The sequence below is a fragment of the Protopterus annectens genome, chromosome 3.part0 (genome assembly GCF_019279795.1).
Source record: "Protopterus annectens isolate FY-2018-M chromosome 3.part0, PAN1.0, whole genome shotgun sequence".
Classification (NCBI taxonomy): Eukaryota; Metazoa; Chordata; order Ceratodontiformes; family Protopteridae; genus Protopterus; species Protopterus annectens.
This window is the reverse complement of record NC_056731.1, coordinates 374,491,746-374,513,206: the sequence shown is the minus strand read 5'-3', so window position 1 is coordinate 374,513,206 and position 21,461 is coordinate 374,491,746. Positions and strand designations below refer to the sequence as shown.

The window sequence follows — 21,461 nt, the reverse complement described above, 5'->3', positions numbered from 1 at the left end:
TTTAGATGTTCTGACTAATACAACTTCATTTGGGGAAGAGCAAATGTAGTTTTGTAAACTATAACACAATTGTAGCCATGTCTAAGATTCAGAGCAATTGAAGGAGATATAGCTGTATTACTGGATCTGTTTTTTAAAGTGGTATCTGAAGCAGATGGGTATGGGTGACATTCTTAAGGATCCAGGTTGTGCAGACTCTGTACACTTTTTTCCAGAAATATTATATACTGTCTTACATTGATAAGGTTCCTATAGCTAAAGAATGTCCATATTGTATATAGTGTTTTGAGATCTCTTCTGCTGTGGTTTCTGACAAGTGCAGCCCTTATACTGGAATAGGGTAGACCCCAAATGAACTTAAAAGGACACCAGCAGAGTCCCACTTGTTTGTGTGAATTGTTCAAGTTTTCTGAACACATTTTAAATTTATGGGCTGACGGGATAGTCTGAGAGATGTCCCAGGAGAAGAAGTGACTATGCAATGGAATATATTAAAATGCTGAAATGCAGTGTTATTCAGTGCATCACTTCTAGTAGAGCAACGGCCTGGATATCTGTGGAGGTATGGCAAGACTAGCTTCAAGAGTTGTTATCTGCAACCTGTATGAATTCTTGTACGTTGACTGATTCATGGTTTACAGCTGCACAAACCCTTCTGCTGCTTTTTCCCCATTTTGTAATCATATTAGCCCCTTTGCAGCACAGGCTAAACCCTCTAAAACAGGAAACATCTGCAAGGTATCCCCCCTTATTACTTAACTTATTAAGCAATAAAAATGATCACTAGAATAAAAACTGACATAACAAAATCTACCTTCAACTGAAATCTTCAAATACAGTTAGTAGCATAACCAAAAACAATTCTGGAAAATTATTTGGGCAGTTGATCCTAATGAAGTTTTTCCTAAAAACTGTTCAGCAAATACATTTAATTCACAATTGTTCATTGACATCAAGTAAGCTTTCTTCTGTCTTCCTAAACCAACCACCATATGATTCCCGAATGTAAATCCTTGTGCTTCCATAACATAGTATCATACAGTACTAAACATCCCATCTTTCTTCTTTGAAGCCATTAGCAACCAAAGGTTAAACAATTTCTAAATAATATATACTGTAAGTACAACCCTGTGATAAACATTTTGCATCCCAGACTTGTAAACATAGGCAGTGGCACTTTATCTAAATCATAAACCATTTGTAAGCATCTTTAATTTTACTGTTGCTACTAGAATCATCCCACTTCGCTATAAGGACACATTTTTTTGTCCCTTTTCGTAATGTTCTTTCTCCAAGTTTGTTTGTGTCTTTCGGCTTTTCCTGGTTAGGGGTCACCACAGCGGAACTCCGGTCCGCTAATGATTGGCAGTGGATTTTTACGTACCGGATTACCAGCCCTGATGCACAACCTTCAACGAAGGCATGTCCCATTCACATATGCCTCCACACAGAAGACGCTCTAGCTGAGAATCGAACGGGACAACGTCTTGCTAGTGCAGTTAATTACTGTCCAGTATCTTATATTTGCCCTTTTGACACAATTCTAGAAAAGGTTGTCGCTGACCAAACATTTTAATATATTCATAAGTTTGACATTTTAACAGACAAACATTTTGGATTCAGGCCTATATGTAGCATTACTACAGCCACTCTCTACCTTACCAACCAGATCCTGTTGCAATCTTTCTAGAACTAAACAGTGCTTCTGAAACTTTAAATCATCCACAAAACCTTCCATGTTGCAATTTCTCCAAAGACATAGTTTCTTGATTCATTGCTTACAGACTTTTATGGTCTTAATTGAAAAGTCACTTAAACATTCCGCTACTGTAAACAAGGAAGTTCCCCATAGCTCTGATCAAAGTCTACTGTTGTTTTCATTGTTGGAATCTGCAACAAGTTTTTTGTATTGTGTTAAAAGACAATATAAAAATTACGAAAATAGACAGCGTCGCCCAAAGGTTAAAAGCCAGGCTGTCGAAGGATTTTGCCGTAGTCTGAAATTGGCTAATAACAAACTATCAGTGCAAAATAAATGCAATGTAATGTGTTTTGACACAAACAAAAGAGTAAGCACTGCTTTCCTAATCACTGTTACAGACCTCACAAGTGACCCATTGCTATATTGTTGTTGTTCAGTCATTTAGTCAAATTCACTCTTTGTGATCTCAAGAACTTTTAATTATGCCAGGCCTGTCTATAAAAGAACTACTTCTTTAACGTCTTGCAAATTCGCATTCATTTCTTCAGTGATGCAGACCTTCCACCTTAGCCTATACTGCCCCCTTCTTTTGCCTTCAGTTTTTCCCAGCATCGGTGTGTGTGTGTGTTACTTTGCTAGAATACTTAAGCATTTCACTAGGTCAAAATCTAACCTTCCACCAATGCACTGAACTCCAGACAACTGAAGTCCTAATGCAGCTTTGAGACTCTTACAGAGTAGCTCATCTACTCATTTCTGATGCTAGAAAAGTTATTACGATATATGTGCTGCCCCGTAGGCTTGAATATAGACTAGCAATAATCACACTTCTTTCAGCTTACAGTGCTTCCATACTTAAATTCACAGAGAATAAAATACTTAGGTTTGCTGCTGTCTCTATATCTAATGAACTTCACGGTGTAACAATAAGGAAAACCATAACAATCACTGATGGAGCAACTTTACATTCACTTACTTCCATGTTATTGCTCAAGAGCTGCTTTCCCTTGCTAAAAATTCTGTTTACATTAAGACTCAACAGCTACACATCGGAAGTCATAATACAATGCAGTTGGCAAGGCGAGACTTTACATTAGCCAACACAGAGCCTTGTCTATCTTCCTTACTAAGCAGTCTCAGAAGTCAGTACAAATTTACAGTATTGAATGACAAGGCTGAAGTCCTGTCGAGCAGAAAGAGATAAATGCGACTTACAGGTTACTGTCTGTATTCCTAACTATACCAGCATGCCCAAGTGTGTGTCCCTCCTAGCAGATGGTATAGAACTAGTTGTGTAGTACCCACATTTTTTATTGAAGAGTGAGACAAAGTTAGATGCTACATTAGTCACTGCAGTGAAACATTGTTGATATGGTATTTCAGTGGACAGTGATGTTAATTTGGTGTATAGCATATGTAATATTATTTTACCTGCCCTGAAACATAAGGAAATATAATGGTACTTTGGATTACTGATGTGTAATACTTCTTATGCAGTTTGTCATGACAAGGCAAGCATTTATGTTTTACTTAAACAGTCATTTCCATATTATACTGAATTGTAGGTCACTGCTTCCTTATATTGTATCTTGTTCTTTGGGACTGGTTCAAGGCTGAAAACTGTCATTGGACCAGGTCACATACCCAGTAAACATATGTAAATAAAAACATTATCTTTAGTTTTTGAACTGAAGGTTCATACATCTATGCATCCTCATTATTACATTCCTTCTCCAGAATATTGTATGGACATAATTTTCTTTTGGAATCTATGAAGTCTGATTTAGCCCGCAAAACCATTTCCTTTTCAGTAGTTTTCTTGTTTGCCCTAATAAGCTGACTTTTGGGAGTAGTCTTCTTTGCATATGCAAAGGATGTTCACATTTAAAGTGAAGCAGCTTATCATTTTCTGAAGACTTCCTGTAAATTCACTTAGAAAAAAATCTACCATTGCATAAAGAAAAGCAAGCTTAATATCACTACTCATAATATTAAATGTGAGAGTGTTCGATCTCGCCGTTTGTTCTTACACCTGGGTTCGGAGCCGATCCTCGGCTCCGTGTCGGCTGCTTTGCAAGCTCTGCATCGAGAAGAAGCTCGAGAACAACCTAACTCCCACAATCCCCCTCTGCCTTTACCTCAGATCTAGTTTGCCGCTGCAGCTTTCGCATCAGTTTGATGAGCTCGAGCAACCTTAAGCTAAGATATATATTTTTCTTATATTTCTTAAGAATTTCTTTCTTCTAAAATATTATCTAAGTGACTGTGTGTGTGTGTTTATAGTGTTTTGAGGAATTCTCGGTTCCATATAAAGTTCTTTAAACTTTATTAGAGTTTTCCCTCGGGGCCTAACCCCACCCTTTTACTGGATTGACTACTGGATTGACTTTTTTACTGGATTTGACTAAAGTTTCTGGATTAGATATAACTACTGGACTTGACATTTTACTAACTTTTCCTTTGTTAGCTATAACTAAGATGTCTGAGAAAGCTAAGTCTGGCTTTAAACATTGCCAATGTGGGCAAAAGATGTCAGTGACTGATAATCATAGTTCCTGCGTCTACTGTCTTGGCCCTCTCCATCTGCAAGAAGACTGTTCAATTTGTCATTCTTTCAGTGGAAGGGTCATGACAGATAGGCACAGGAAACTTATGGATAGGAGTCTTTTAAAACCTACCTTTCAAGAGGCTCAGGATGCATCAGACCAGGCATCCAAATCCTCGAAGGAATCGAAGACTTCGGAGCCCAGGTCATCGGCTCCGAGCTCTTCAGTTAAAGTTCGATCACTGGTTCCACAGACTTCGGGGCCGAGTGTTGAACTATTGTCAGTTTCCGAGCCTCGAGTCTTGGAACCGGTGACGGAGCTCCCTCCACCGACACTGTTGATGTCGGCTCCGTCTTCGATTCCTTCGACGCGCTCTTCCAGACCCCTCTCCGACACCGATGTTGACCGCGTGGTGCAGAAATTAATGGAGAATACGGCCTTATCCAAGCTCATCTCTGTCTCCTCCCAGTTGGTGTCGAGACTCGAAGGCCTTCCCTTATCTCCATCTGTTGTTCCTCCGAAACCTATCCAGTCTTCGGAGCCGGAAGAGGCTGATCTGCTGATTGTGGAGCCCTCGGTGCCAGAACCGTCTTTTTCTCGGTCGGCTCCGTTCACCTCGACTCCGTCGGATCCGGTACCGGAGTCTCGGAGCCGAAGATCCATCCTTGGTTCTGGGACTGAGAGTCGGACCGATGTTTTGGTTCCAACGCTCCCTCTCGGGGCCTCGGCTCGGATCGACTCGGCTCTGTCCTCGGGGTCGATGCCTTCGGTGCCTGTCTCGGGGATTCTTCCCATTTCCTCGGAACCGGGAGATACCACGACTCGGGACCCGGGGGCCTTCGACCTCATGAGGAAGGTGTTGTCTACACAGACAACCACATCAGCAGAAACAGCTTCTCCTCCCCATAAAGGACCGTTATCCTCCTCTGCACCCACGGCTACATCTAAGCGTCGAGCACCTGTGTCTCAGCCACCCCTGGAGGGTGCCCCCTCTTCCTCGGAGGCTTCTTCGGATGTCCCCCCCGAAGAAGTTCCGAGGAAAAGATTGTGTAAGAGGAGACACTTAGATTCTCCACAAGAATCATTGACATCGGACACTGACTTAGATGAGTCAGAAGGGTCCCCAAAGTCACCCTCAGAGGATGTCTCTTTTTCTGACATCCTGGAGATCCTAAAGCAGAGAGGTGATTGGCAAACCCTCCCCCCTTCTGAGGATGAGTCAGTTTTGCTGAAGGCATTCGGTGCTCGCCCTTCCTCCTCCTGGGTCACTCCGCCCTTCGATAAGTTGATGGAGCTGATTGCTCGAAGGGCGTGGGAGACGCCTGACACGGTGGAGCCAGTCCCTAGAAAGCCTAACAAATATATTACTGCCCCTCAGGATAAGGCTTATCTGACAAAGGGAGTGCCAGTGGATGCTATGGTGGTGGCAGCAGCCACGAAAAAGGAGATGTCTGAATCTTCCTCATCTGTTCATCCGCCTAACAGAGATTCTAGGACTATGGACAGGTATGGGAAGCGCATTTTTAGTTCAGCGGCTTTTTCTATGCGATCTCTGAACTATTTGACCCACTTCACACGGCTACAGAGGGATCTAATCAAAGAGTTGGGAGATACCCTCCAGGGTAATACAGATGCTGCTATTTCAGAAAAAGTTACAGCACATCTCAATACCCTTACATCCATTGTAAACTCGTCCATGAGGCTGATCTCATACGCAGCCGAAGGATCGAGTAGGGCAGCAGCTTCAGCGATTGCTCTTCGTAGACAATCCTGGATGCGCTTATGTTCATTTGCGGAAGCCTTCAAGTCTTCCTTTACTAACGCCCCATTTGATAGTGCCACTCTTTTTGGCCCCAAAGTAAAGGAGACCCTTACCCGGTGTGAGCAGGAGGGAAAGACTCTGTCTGCTGTCGGAGTCCCTTTTTCCACCCCATCCAGACCGTACCCCAAAGGGCAACGTGGTGGAAAAATGTGGTTTTGAAAACCCCAAGGATCTTTCCCAGGCACACAGGGTGATGCCCCCTCTAGAGGCAGAGGAGGGGGCAGAGGTGGAAGACGCCGCCCTGGCGGCAGAGGGGGTCCGCAAAACCAAGGTGACAGGGATACCCCCCTGGAAAACCTTTCCAGCACTCCTGAGAGGAGGCCCAACTGTCCTGCTCTGGAGGTAGTCGGGGGTCGCTTAGCTTTATACCCTCAGGCCAGGCAAAATCTTACATCAGACAACTGGGTAAAAAGCGTTGTTACCAGAGACTACAGAATACCCTTCCTATTGCCCCCAATTCCGAAGAGAAGACTCCCAGATGTGCCGCCCCATCTGCGAGACCCTGCAGCTATAGAAATTTCAAAGCTGCTAGAAAAAAGAGTCATCCAACCAGTCCCAGCGGACCAAAGAGGATTCGGAACTTACTCAAGGTTCTTTTTAGTTCCAAAGAAGACAGGGGACTGGAGGCCGATTCTGGACCTAAGCAACCTCAATACCTTCGTCAAGAAAGAAAAGTTCTGAATGGTCACGCTTCAATCGATCCTTCCATTTTTACAGAAGGACGACTGGATGTGCTCAATAGATCTGAAGGACGCATACTACCACATCAAAATGGCCAGGGCGTCCAGGGATCACTTGCTCTTCTGGCTGGGAGCCAGCCACTTTCAGTTTCGAGCCCTGCCCTTTGGTCTGACCTCAGCCCCCAGGGTTTTCACCAAATGCATGGCAGTGGTGGTGTCTCACCTGAGACGCCTGGGATTCTAGGTGTTTCCGTATCTGGACGACTGGCTCCTTTCTGCCACCACCCAGCGTCAACTGATTCAGGCCAGGGATTACACACTACAGCTTTGTGTTCATCTCGGAATTTCCGTAAATTTCGAAAAATCTTCACTACAGCCATCACCGCATATCTCATTCATAGGAGCAGAATTGGATATGCATCATTTAATTCTAAGACTTCCTCCAGAAAGGATAGCCTCACTACAAAGCCACATATCTCTTCTTCTGTCATCCAGAAAATCCCCAGCAAAACTGGTTCTGAAGGTTTTGGGTCTCATGGCAGCTTCTCTCATTGCAATACCATTGGGAAGACTGCACATGAGAGTTCTACAATGGCTACTGTTTGCACAATGGTCGTTCCAACAGCTACCTCTGACACACGAAATTCTGATCACAAACACATGCAAATCACACCTAGTCTGGTGGCTCCGGACTTGCAACCTTTACAGCGGAAGACCATTTGTGCTACCCACGCCGACAGCTACGGTGTCCACGGACGCTTCCCTGATAGGGTGGGGGGGCATCTTTCAGGGACAGACAGTCCAAGGCGAATGGACCAATTTAGAGTACAATCTGCACATCAATGTTCTAGAGTTGAGGGCAGTGTTTCTAGCGTTGCAACACTTTGCTCCCCTTCTTCCTCTAGGGACTATTGCAGTTCAGACGGACAACATGTCCGTAGTCTGGTACATAAACAAACAAGGGGGAACCAAGTCTTATCAGCTATGCAGAGAGGCCATGAGAATCTGGCAATGGGCGGAGTCCACGCGTCGCTTTCTGATTGCAATGCACATCCCGGGTCATCCAACGTCATAGCCGACAGGTTGAGCAGAGCAATCCTGTTGCCTCACGAGTGGTCCCTCAAACAGTCAGTTGCGAAGAAGATTTTTCGCAAGTGGGGCCAGCCTTCCTGCGATCTTTTTGCGTCTCCAATGAATGCCAAATGCAGGAGCTACTTTGCCCTATTACCCCCTCCAGGGGAAGTCCCCAGGACGCTGGTTCACGATTGGCCCCGGGTCTCCTGTACGCTTTTCCTCCTTTTCTCCTGATTGCAAAGTTTCTGCAGAAAGCCAACAACCTGCAAAGGACGATTATCCTCATTGCCCCATTCTGGCCTCGTCAAATCTGGTTTCCCTTTCTTCTGGCACACCGCATTCGGGGACCCTGGATCCTGGACCCGGAGCCAGATCTACTGACTCACTCGTCAGGGGCTCCCCACCCCTCGCTTCTGTCACTCCAACTAGCAGCTTGGCTGCTCCGCTTCCCTACTTAGCCAGGTCTGATCTTCTTTCACCTGCAGTTCAGAATATACTAGTGGCTTCTCATAAAGCTTCCACTACAAAGACCTACACTAGTAAATGGAAGCGCTTTGTTTTCTGGGCAACTGCACAGCATTTGGACCCTGTTATAGCTCCTTTAAACAAGATCTTGGAGTTTTTATCCGAATTGTTCCACCAAGGAGCTTCTCCTGCCACTTTAAGAGTGCAACTGGCTGCCATTTCCAACTTTCATGTGGAAGAATGTGGGGCACCTATTATGGCTCACAGACTTTGTAAGGCCTTTTTAAAAGGATCTTTCCATATTAGACCACCAGTTAGAACTCCTACATCTCCTTGGAATCTGAACCTTTTATTATCTAAATTGATGTTACCTCCGTTTGAACCAGCCTCCTCTTGTCCATTGAAGTATTTGTCGTGGAAGACCCTCTTTTTGGTGGCCATTACATCGGCTAGGCAGGTGTCAGAGCTTCAGGCTCTTTCTATTAAACACCCTTATCTGATCTTTCACTCTGACAGAGTATCTCTTCGCACTAATCCGTCCTTTCTCCCCAAAGTTTGCTCTATTAATAACATTAATCAATCCATTGAACTCCCTACCTTTTTCAAAAATCACTCCAATAAGTTGGAATATATGTTACACAAGTTGGATGTTCATAGACAACTTAGATTTTACCTGGATAGAACAAAGGATCACAGGAGATCAGATCAACTTTTTGTAGCCTTTGCAGACAGCAGGAAAGGTGTAGCAGTTACTAAACAAACCCTTTCCAAATGGCTAACTGATTGCATTATATTTGTTTATGCTACTTCGGAACAAACTTTACCTGTCAAACCCAAAGGGCATTCTACAAGATCAGTATCTACATCCCTGGCTCATGCAGCTCGCTTACCATTAGACACTATTTGTGCAGCTGCCACTTGGTCTAAACCACATACATTCATTTCTCATTACAAGGTAGACAGGGTTTCTAGGGACAGGGCAACCTTTGGTTCCACTGTGCTCAAGAACGTTCTCCCGTGAGTTCCTCAGGAACATGGAGCTAGGGACGCTACCCAGGTGTAAGAACAAACGGCAAGATCGAACACTCTCACATTTAGAAGTTATGTCCTTACCATAACGTTCCATGTGGAGTGTTCATCTCGCCTTTGTTCTTACATTCCCACCCTCCCACCCTCAGGAAGAACGTACAGTTTGGTGCCTGGTTTGGTTTATTCTGCTTCTGCATTTCGCAGTTGTTGTGTATATATGTATATATATGTATATATATATGTATAAGTGTTCTTGCAGTTATGTTGTTTTGGCATGAATGTGTTTCTCTCTCTGACTTCTGGTTTGCTTGCAAACTAGATCTGAGGTAAAGGCAGAGGGGGATTGTGGGAGTTAGGTTGGTCTCGAGCTTCTTCTCGATGCAGAGCTTGCAAAGCGGCCGACACGGAGCCGAGGATCGGCTCCGAACCCAGGTGTAAGAACAATGGCGAGATGAACACTCCACATGGAACGTTATGGTAAGGACATAACTTCTAAATATTAAACCAGACACATTCCCATTAATTAAGGACTGAAACTGAAGTACAAAATTGTTGTCAGTTCTCCATAAACAAAATATTTGTTTGGCAGTTAATGCAAAAGATTAAGACTTTGTGCTGGTACCAGATTGTTTTCTGTCATCCACAGTTTGATTCTCAGAACCTCCACTTGACTTATGATTTTCAAACTAACACTTTCCAAGTGCATTGCCAGCTGTATTGTTATTTGCAGTCATTTTTCAAACCACCTTTTGTACAATTCTAGATACAGAGGTAATTCCTTTAGTGGTGAGGCTGTTTTCAGTGGATGTTTCAAGAATATTTGTGTGGCAGACATCTCTGCTGCAGACACTTGGTTATCATGGCACACCTTCAAACATTATTATGTCAACCGTAACTCCAAGAACAAAACATCTTGCAATCCATCTTTACGTGGGACTGTTGATTATGAGCCTTGATCCTCAGGCTGTCCTCTAGCTCCTTTCACCCTGGTTTGAAGAGTTAATTCCTAGTAACCAGATTACAAGTAAGTCTAACTGAAATAGGTATAAGAGAAACATTTTTAAAATGGAGTAACTCTTGTCTTTTCCTCTACATAGAGTGGATGTAAAATGTGTACACACCCCTGTTAAAATGCCAGGTTTTTGTGATATAAAAAGTGAGACCACAATAAATCATTTCAAAACTTTTCCCACCTTTAATTTGACCTATAACCTGTACAATTCAATTGAAAAACAAACAAATCTGTTAGGGGAAAAATGTAAAACAAAAAAATGTACAATAAGCTGGTTACATAAGTGTGCACACCCTTAAACTAATACTTTGTTGAAGCACCTTTTGATTTAGTTACAGCATTCATTCTTCTTGGGTAGGAATCTATCAGCATGACACATCTTGACTTGGCAATATTTGCCCACTCTTCCTTGGAAGAGTGCTCCAAATCTGTCAGATTGAGAGGGCATCTATTGTACACAGCCCTCTTCAGGTCACCCCACAGATGTTCTATTAGATTGAGGTCTGGGCTCTGGCTGGGCCATTCCAAAACTTTCTTCTGGTGAAGTCATTCTTTTGTTGATTTGGATGTATGCTTGGAGTCATTGTCGTGTTAAAAGGTGAAATTCTTTCTAGTAGACTCCTGAAGGTTTTGGGCCAAAAGTGACTGGTATTTGCAACTGTTTATAATTCCCTCCACCTTGACTAAAGCCCAATTTCAGCTGAAGAAAAGCAACCCCCAAAGCATGATACTACCACCACCATACTCCACCGTAGGGATGGTGTTCTTTTGGTGATGCAAAGTGTTGCTTTTGTGCCAAACATACCTTTGGAATTGTGGCCAAAAAGTTCAACCTTGGTCTCATCAGACCATAACACATTTTCCCACATGCTTTTGGGGGACTTGATGTATTTTTTTGCAAATTTTAGCCTGGCCTGAATGTTTTTCTGTGTAAGAAAAGGCTTCCGTCTCGCAACCCTACCCCATAGTCCAGACATATGGAGAATACGGGAGATTGTTCTCACATGTAGTACACAACCAGTACTTCCCAGAAATTCCTGCAGCTCCTTCAGTGTTGCTGTAGGTATACTGGTAGCCTCCCTGACCATTTTTCATCTTGTCTTTTCACCAGATGTTCTTCATTCCACATTGCTGCAGTCCTAACCATTGGGTAGTCCGCTGTCCCAGTCGGCCCGAATACCAAAGTATATGGCTGACGTCGGTCAAGGCGCATTAGTCTGACGTCAGGACGTCAGGGTACTAATGCGCATGACCGACATCATATCCTCAGTCTTTTTTGCCGCATGGTCCGATGCAGAAGCAGTTTTGCGAGTGCAGGTTGGCGTTCTGAAATTTTCTGAAGTCGGAGTTTCAGACCGAATCAAAGTTGGCTAAGTACCCCGTTGGGGAATATTTTGGTTTTTTCTTGCCTCAGTATTTAACCGGATGTCAGAAAAAGTGAATAACTGTATTTCTTGTGGGAAACAGATACCTCATAGGGATTACCATACCTTGTGTATACCTTGTTTAGGGCCTGAGCACGACGTTGTTGGATGCCGCTCTTGTGCTAGATTTAACAAACGCACTATTAAGAGAAGGTTAGACTGTGCCAGGTTAGTTTTGGGAAGCGTTGTAATTATAAAATGCCGCCGGATGCTCCGGCGCTTCGTCAAAAGCGCAAGGACAAAGCAGCAAAGCCTAGAGTGGAAGAACCGACAGTCCCGGACGTCGGTTCTTCAGAAGGCTCAGTGGAGCCGGAGGTTCTGCCAGGAGTTTCTTTGGAGTCTCAGGGAGAGACTTTACTGTTACAGGATGTGTCCTCTCAGGAGGTAGGCCAGGCTGAAGGGGCTTCTCAGGTGGCTGTTCTTCCCTCTCTTCCTAAGGTGGTTAGAGCCTCCCCTTCTGTTTCCAAGGCTTCTTTGAGAGGTAGGCCAGGTTTAACTTCAGTGGGGGTTTCTCCTAGCTCTTCAGGATCTTTGCCTAAGAAACATATGCTTAAAATGGCAGAGGATTTGATTACTATGATTAGAGGTTCTATGCCCCCTCCTGATAAGAGGCCTAGGGTGGAACCTGAGTTTGAGAGTTTTGAGCAGTGTTCGAGGCTTCTGAGTCTTGGCTGAAGACTTGCAGGAGTATCCTCCTTATTCTGATTCTGATGTGGATGATTCTACTCCTTCAGCTTCTCCTCCTGAGGATTTTTCATTTTCAGAGACTCTGCATTCCATGAGGGAGCATTTTAAATGGGAAGGTCAAGATTTCTCTGATTCCAGGAAGAGGCTTAGGGAATTCTTGTTTTACCCCAGCATAGGCCTTTAGCTATACCTCCTGTTCTGAATGTGGTGGAAGATGTTTTTGCAGAGGCTTCCCTGAACCCTGATTCTTTGCCTCCTGCCCCAGTTAAACCGGATAGGTACTATAGGGTGCCTGAAGCTCATAAGTATCTTTTTAAGAGTCCTAGGGCAGACCCGGAAACTGTCTCTCAGGGGCCTAAAGGTGTTAAGGCTTCTGTTGTTAAAAATCCTGTTCCTCCTGATAAAGCGGCAAGGGCTTTGGATAGATGGGGAAAGAAAGTGTATACTTCTTCCACTTTAGCCATGAGGGCGTTGAATTGCCAGTTTCACATGTTAAAATATCAAAATTATCTCCTTTCACAATTGAAGTCTAAGGTGGATGCTCTGACAGAAGGTATTGAGTGTAAAGAGTTGCAGGATTTAGTTCATGTCTCTGAACAGGTGGGTAAGCATTCCTTGCAATGTGGTTTTGATGCTGTGCAGGCCTCCTCGAGGGTGGCTGCCACTGGTTCTGTTCTTCGTAGGCACGCCTGGTTGAGGGATCAGAATTTAGCTGAGCATGTTAAGACAAGGATTTTGGATGCTCCTTTACAGTCTGACGTGTTGTTTGGTTCGCCTGTGGAAGCAGTTTTAAAGAAAATGGAGGACAAGGCTAAGTCTATGCAAACTGTTAAAGATTTTTTGCAGGTGCAGCCTCCGAAGTTTAGTAGAAATTGGCCTACTAAGGGATGGACATATCCTGCTTATGATTCCCAGTCTAGGGGTAGGTCTAGACGTGGTAGGGGCAGAGCTCAAGGTTCTTTTAGGCCTAGAACAGGGAGTTCACCTGCTCAGACTTCTGGTGAGGGCAGGGGTCAGTCCTTTCGTAAACAGACCCAATGACCTACCTTTTCAGCTGCCAGTACATTCTTGTCTGGCAGCACCTTTGGGAGGAAGGCTGGCTCTTTTCAAAGAAAATTGGGATTTAATTACCCAAGACAGATGGGTTTTGGATATCATTCACCACGGTTACAGGTTTTATTTCTATACCTTACCTCCTTTCAAAGGCATGCCAGACATTCCTCCTCTACAAAGAAAGGAGGTTCACAAGCAAATTTCTCTGTTGCTCCAAATAGGGGCCATTCAGCCAGTTCCTGTGCCAGAAAGGGGCCTAGGATTTTATTCTCGCCTGTTCCTAGTACCAAAGAAGGGGAACACGTGGAGACCAATTTTGGATTTATCTATCCTCAACACTTATCTGGACATTCCCAAGTTCAAAATGTTGACGTTACAACAGCTTTTACCTCTGCTGGGCAAAGATCACTGGATGGTAACTTTAGATCTCAAGGAGGCTTACCTTCATGTGCCTATCAGACTAAGTTGCAGGAAGTATCTGCATTTTCGAGCTGGAAATTCCCATTATCAGTTCTCTGCATTGCCCTTTGGCTTATCTACTGCGCCCAGAGTATTCACAAAGGTTCTGGCTCCAGTGATAGCTTACTTCAGGCTAAAAGGAATTCAAATCTATCCTTACTTGGACGACTGCCTGATTCTGGCTCAAGCAAAGGAAGACCTTTTACAGCATTTGGAATATGTGATAGCAGTGCTAAGATGCCTAGGGTATTCTGTGAACAAAATAAAGTCCAGTCTAGTACCCTCTCAAGACATGTGCTTTCTGGGTGTGAGACTGAATACAGCAGCCCAGATGGCCTTTTTAACCCCGGACAAACAAAAGAATCTTTCCATTTACTTCCATCAGCTATCTCTTCAGTCCGGGCTGACTGCAAGGACAGTCCTTCAAGCCTTAGGGTTCATGGCATCTTGTATTCCTGTGCTTCCCAATGCCAAACTGCATATGAGGAAGCTGCAATGGTATCTCAAAAATGTATAGACACAGCACTGCCAGGATTTGGACACTGTCATTCAAATAATACCTTGCATTCAACAGGAATTTTTGTGGTGGGCTCAGGAATGTCACCTAAACAAGGGACTCTCTGTGACCCGGCCAGAGGCGAGTCAGATTCTAACGACAGATGCCTCAGACATTGCTTGGGGAGCTCATCTAAATGGAAAGTGGATACAAGACAAGTGGCCTGCCAGACTACAGCATCTACATATCAACATGAAGGAGATGTTAGCAGTCCAGTTTGCATTAAGGGCTTTCAAGGAGTTACTTCTTCCAGGGCAGGTGTTGATTCTAACAGACAACACTACTGTCATGTGGTACATCAACAAACAAGGGGGAACACATTCTTACCCGTTGTGCAGGCAAGCAATGATTTTATGGGAGACTGCGCTCAGCTTGCAACTAACTCTTCAGGCAAGGTTTCTGCCGGGAGCACAGAACTCCTTAGCAGATATGTTAAGCAGACAAATCATGGATCCCCACGAGTGGAAACTGGATCTTCATGTATTTCGGAAATTGACAGTGTCATGGGGAACTCCAGACATAGATCTGTTCGCTTCTCCACTAAACCACCAGCTGCCGAAGTTTTGCACAAAGAGGTTTCATCACACAGCTTGGAAAGTGGATGCCCTTTCTTTCAGTTGGAAAAATCTTCATGTGTATGCCTTTCCACCTCTGCCTCTTCTCCCAAAGGTGCTCCTAAAGGTCAGACAAGACAAGCCAAGGATGATTTTAATAGCTCCAGATTGGCCTCGGCAACACTGGTACCCATTACTGAGGAGTCTGGTAAGGAAGCCTCCATGGCCTTTACCTTTGATTCCACACCTGTTGTCTCAGAGGGACGGTCACCTGCTCAATGTCAAGCTTCACTCTCTTCATCTAACAGCCTGGCATATTCTGTTTTGAAACACAGCAGGTCTCAACTTCCTCAACAAGTTTTAAATGTGATTATGGAAGCCAGAAGACCTAGTACAAGGAAAGTGTACGCAGAAAAATGGAAGAGATTTTTATTTTGGAGTGCAGCAAAGAATTTGGAGATTTCTGAGCCTAATTTGAGTGTGGCTCTTCAATATCTTACTGAGTTATTGGACAAAGGTTTGTCTTTCTCTTCCATTAAGATTCATGCTGCAGCAATTTCAGCTCACTATGATTGTGACCCACCATTGTTTTCGCATCCTTTGTTCAAGCAATTTCTTAGAGGGGCAAAGAATATAAGACCCCAATAGAGCTCCTACTCCTGCTTGGGATCTCAATTTTGTGTTGGAGAAACTTACTCTACAACCTTTTGAGCCTGCGGCTACTGCTGAATTGAAATACTTGTCATGGAAGACTGCTTTTTTGTTGGCCATTGCTTCTGCAAGAAGGGTTTCTGAATTGCAGGCCCTTATGGCGTAGAGCCTTTTGATTTTCCATAAGGATAGGGTATCATTACGTACTAATCCTTCTTTTATGCCTAAGGTGGTTTCTAGTGTGGCTTTAAACCAAACTATTCATTTGCCTACTTTCTATGCAGATCCCCAAAATAAGGGGGAAAAGATTTTGCACACTTTAGATGTACACAGGCAGTTGCGTTATTATTTAAGCAGGACTAAGGATTTTAGGCAGTCTCAGCAGTTGTTTGTTTCTTTTGCTTTGAGTTCTCAGGGCAAGCCTGTGTCAAAACAAACTATTTCTAAGTGGATTGGGTTTTGCATTGCATTTTGTTATTCCCATCATGGCAAGGAGATTCCAGCTGGGATTAGGCCTCATTCCACTAGGGCTACTGCCACTTCAACAGCATTTCTAAGGGGTGGCAACTAAGGATATTTTGGAGGCAGCTACTTGGAGTTCAGTGCATACTTTCTCTAAGCATTACCACCTTCCTCTCTACTCTAAATCTAGGGCTGGTTTTGCCACAGCTATTTTGCAAGGCATGTTGACAGCTCCTGCTTCCTTATGATTTGCCAGCCTCCTTACCTCTGCTTTGGGATTCTACCCAATGGTTAGGACTGCAGCAATGTGGAATGAAGAACATAGTACAGTTTTGTACCTACCATAAATGTAGATGTTCGAGGATCCACATTGCTGCAGTCCAATTTACCCTCCCTCCTTCCCCTCTGTGTTTAGGGGTGGTTGTGTGGGTGAGGTTATACTCTTGTAATTTTGTATATATTGTACATATTTTTGGTGCAGGAGTGTTTGGTGTTTTGGTTTTGGCCTTGTCTTTTTAGGGTCTTCTGACATCTGGGGCAAGAAAAGACTGAGGATATGACGTCGGTCATGCGCATTAGTACCCTGACGTCCTGACGTCAGACTAATGCGCCTTGACCGACGTCAGCCATATACTTTGGTATTCGGGCCGACTGGGACAGCGGACTACCCAATGGTTAGGACTGCAGCAATGTGGATCCTCGAACATCTACATTTATGGTAGGTACAAAACTGTACTTTTTGGAGAGATGTCCAGTTCTTTGCAATGTCACTGTTGTCCCATATTTTCTCCAGTTTTTGATGACTGTCTTCACTGTGTTGCATGGTATATCCACTACTGTGGAAATTTTTTGTGCCCTTCTCCTGACTGATACCTTTCAACAATGAGATCTTTTTGATGCTTTGCAAGCTGTCTGCGAACCATGGCTTTTGCTGTAGCAGGCAACTGAGTAAATGTCAGGAAAATCCTACTAGGACAGCTAAACTTTATTTGGGGTTATTCAGAGTCTCTTTAATTGATAATACCCAAGAAGACTGAATGCTGTAATTAAACCAAAAGGTGCTTCAACAAAGTATTAGTTTAAAGGTGTGCACACTTATGCAACCATCTTATTGTACATTTTTTTATTTTTTATATTTTCCCCCGAACAGATTTGTTTGTTTTTCAATTGACTTTTACAGCTTATAGGTCACATTAAAGGTAGGGAAAGTTTTGAAAAGATTTATTGCGGTCTCATGTTTTTATAAAAACCTGTATGTGTGTATCCTATATATATATATATATATATATATATATATATATATATATATATATATATATATATATACACAAAAACCTGGCATTTTAACAGGGGTGTGTGCACTTTTTATATCCACTGTACATTATAAGATCAAAGTGAGATATGGGCTGGAGAGTGTAAACAATGTGGGAACAATGTGTGTGGATGGAAAATTATTGCATATTGAAAACTTGACTGTTAAAAGAGGAAGAGTGGTTGTCAAACATAAGGGGCAACTGAAATGTTCTAGTTGTAAGAAAGCATCCTGTAAAACTGTATAAATAGAAAACACTTCTTTTGGAATAACATTCTGCAATGTGCATGTTTTTGGTCACAAGGGCATATGGGTTGTGATTGTACTATTAAAATAAGTTATAAAGATCAAGGTATAGAAAGACAAAGAGGAAGAACGCACATCAGAGGATAATTAACTGTAAAATTGAAAGTATTGCAAAGAACAAAGAAAAAGGAATAGAAGAAGAAAAAAGAGAGAAATAATAAGAAGAATGATATAGGACAGTATTACTAGAAAAATATGGAAGTGGGGCAAGGTTAAGATAAGTAATAGGCAGCAGATACTACAGAGTAGTAAATAGTCCGGAATAGAATTTAAAACAGAAGTATAATGAAGACAGGGTGAGAGATATAATGGATGATTACTAAGGTGAAGTGTTGACTATTGGATGGCAGAAATGTAAGAGGCAATGGAAGAAATGAAATGAGACACTGAGACTAGAATGAATAGATGTTGGTTAATTGTAAAAGAAATACCCAGCTCAATACTACAGATCCATTCATCTGACTATTGGCTGGGATGACCTGAGTTCAGATAGCAGATGAGTCCAGACAATGGGTCCACAGATAGTAAACAGAGGGAGGACATATTTGGTCTATCAAGGAGGGTCTTACTTGTTAGGAGTGTAGGTTTCAGATTGTCACTATATCTCGATCTGCAGGTGTGCTTATTAGTGGCTGGGGATGAACTGCAAGTCAGGCTCAGGGGCTAGAAGTCCTTAAGCATTTTGAGCAAGTTACCACTGTGAATGCTGGCATAGAACACACACACCCTGTGCATGGGGTCTTCCAAGAAAAATTTCAGGTTGTGGTGTTGGATAAGATGTGCAAAAAATACAGCCCATCAAAGAGAATATCCTTGTATATCATTTGGTATGGTAAAATGTGTGTTGGCTGCGGTGGTGGTGCTGTGGTAGCGTTGTCGCCTCACAGTTAGATGTTGCCCGTTCGATTCTTAGTTAGAGCGTCTTCTGTGTGGCGACATGCGTGAATGGGCATTCCTTCGTTGAAGGTTGTGCGTTAGGCCGGGCAAGCCAGCACGTCAAAATCTACTGCCAATCATTAGCGAACCGGAGTTCTGCTGTGACGACCCCTAACCGGGAAAAGCCGAAAGAAACAAACAAACATGGAAAAATGTGTGTTATTTGCTTTTCCATCTCAGGCTGCTCTAAATGAGAGATGTTTAAGGGAAAAGTGTCGGCCTCTTACCACCTTTTCTTTTGATTGGAGGAAAGAGTGTGTAATGAAGTGCTTTCTACTGTTCATTCCTGTGGCATGATTATTGTAAGCTTGATAATGGTGTCTCTAACAGCTTGTAACAGCAGACCTGTGGGATTTATGTGCAACATACCAAGCCGTTCCTTGGAGATTTCAGTGTCTACGCCTGATACTCTGTCTTTCTGTAGTTAAGATAATTGTTATGTGAAGAGTCAGTATTGACCATATTAGTCTTGTTTTATGTAGGCAAATATGTTTGCCATAATTTAAGACCACTGTCTTTACTTTATAGTGACTGTTAGCCAAGTGGTGTGATTTAATGTTATATACACTATGGACACTCACTGCTTGTTTTTACTGTAGACTGGGAGAAAGTAAGTACTTCAGATTGCTAGCCCAAATGCATATTTGACAAATTGTGTGCCTTTCTTCATCCACGTAAATGTTAAATATTCTCAGAGTTAAAAGAAATACTGATTTCCTTGCAGTACAGCAGGTGTCATTAGCAAAACTGCAAACCACGTTACTAAGGGAAATGTTAATGTTTGAAGTTGACTGTATCTTAAAGAGATAGAAGGGAAATGAGTATAAGCATTGTTAACTGCTCACTGTCCCCTTCCACATGCTTGGTAAAATGAAGTGAATTTTAATTGGTACTTTGGGTTCCCGGCTGCATTTTATGCCATTTATGTTGAGTCTAAACTCATAGAAAAGTAGAGACATAACTGTATTTAAAATACTGGGAGAAAAAAATTATGCCGTGAATGGGGGCGTTGTTTGGAGCATTATTATGACATTTTGGCTTTCTGAGGAGAACCAAGATAAAATGCAGTTCTTTTTGCATATGCATGAAAATGTGCACATGGGTGTGTGTGTGTGTCTGTGTGTGAGTGTATATGTGTGTGTTGTGCATGGCAACAGGTGGCATGTACTGAGTGCACCACAGTGGCTTGCAAAGGCATTGGGAAGGCAAAGCAGGAAGTATGACAGGTGAATGCATGCATCAGCACTTAAAACTCATTTGAAAAACACCCCTGGGTAAGTTTAAGTAATAAATAAAAAAATAGTAATAGTGATGATTATTATAATAATAATAATAATAATAGTATTTGCAGTTTAGAAATACCCTTACCCTTAAACTTTGCTGTACAAGTCACCAGATGTGTACATGATATTAATATATACAAAAAAGTAAAACAAAAAGAAATCATCAGAATTTGTAGTGTACTCTGCTGTCTTTGTAATTACAGCATTTGAATTTTATTTAATTTCAGTAGTAAAAGAGGAAGGTAACAACCAGGGTGAAATGGCCGAAGACCTGTGCAAGCTGGGATCAGAAAGATCCCTGGTGTTGGACAGAATAGCAAGTAACGTCGCCAAACGTAAGAGCTCTATGCCGCAAAAATTTGTTGGTAAGGGTCAATTGTTTGCTATTTTTTTTTTAAGAATACTAAATTGGAGACAGTTTTTTGCCTTCCAGATGCTGTAGTGCTTGGTGTTTTGAGAAATATTTACAGTGATATCACATTAGTGCATTACTGATGCCTGATGTATTAGAAATGGATAAGTGTATAATTTGTATGTGGTCATCTGCCCTTTCTAAGGATGAGTGTTAATTGCCCGATGTGTAAAAAGCATGGATTTTTTTCCATGTGTTCTTTTTAAGTATGCTATGTTTCCTGTGTTTGCAAGACCTGAATTCTTACCTGTGGAGGAAGTTCTACTACTGTGTTTAATTCTGACGCACTTATTTGCTTGTATGCATTTTGATCTTTTAATTTAGTTATGCAGAGTTTTGTCTTATATTTCTTACACTAGTAGCTTCCATCATTTCCAGAGCTACATAGTAGCTTCTCACACTATCTTTACAAAGTATTACCCCAGTGGAAGAATTTGGTTGGCTCTGTGTTTCCGTATGGGGGTAGGCAGTCAGATGTTCACCCGTGCACTCAGGCATATCAGACATTAGATCGTGTCCTGATTGAAAGCACTAAAACTTGCAGATTTTAATATGCAAGGTTCAGATTAATCTGTAGCAGCAACAGTAAACTGCAAAGTATAGCACAGCAGTGACTGTTTTTTGGCACTTTCTGAGGTAGTTTTCCTGGTTATTTTTTGGAATCATGAGGGCTGTAATTGTGTTATTGGAACAGCAGTACTGGCAATGTGTAATTTGGGGCAATATATATATATATATATATATATATATATATATATGTATATATATAGAGAGAGAGAGACAGATAGATAGATAGATAGATAGATATATGTGTATGTGTGTGCATCTACTAAGTATGAGGCTGCAGTATCAGTCTCTCTGAGAATTCCTCCCTACCCTGAGGTGTAGCAATCTCAGCATTAGTTTATAAGGTGTGGGGGCACAATGTAAGGTGCAGGGGTTGAACCCCCACCCTGCAAAAACACTTAAGTGGTGTAACAGTGAGTTTACAGTTCCCTGTTACGTATGTGAATTGTGGTTTATTTTTTAAAGTGTT

The 21,461-nt window shown here is 42.5% G+C and overlaps 1 protein-coding gene across 4 annotated transcripts in view; it reads left to right on the top strand.

Moving 5' to 3' along the window:
- IKZF1 (IKAROS family zinc finger 1) overlaps positions 1–21,461 on the top strand; it is a 1,028,383-nt gene that overhangs the window by 991,560 nt on the left and 15,362 nt on the right. For 3 of the 4 annotated variants that reach the window (XM_044064820.1, XM_044064823.1, XM_044064822.1), the window contains one exon: positions 20,241–20,378. The exons of the other annotated variant lie outside the window; for it this stretch is intronic. In XM_044064820.1, the coding sequence (XP_043920755.1) occupies positions 20,241–20,378 (138 nt within the window). The remainder of the gene's footprint in view (positions 1–20,240; positions 20,379–21,461) is intronic. 4 annotated transcript variants of the gene reach the window in all.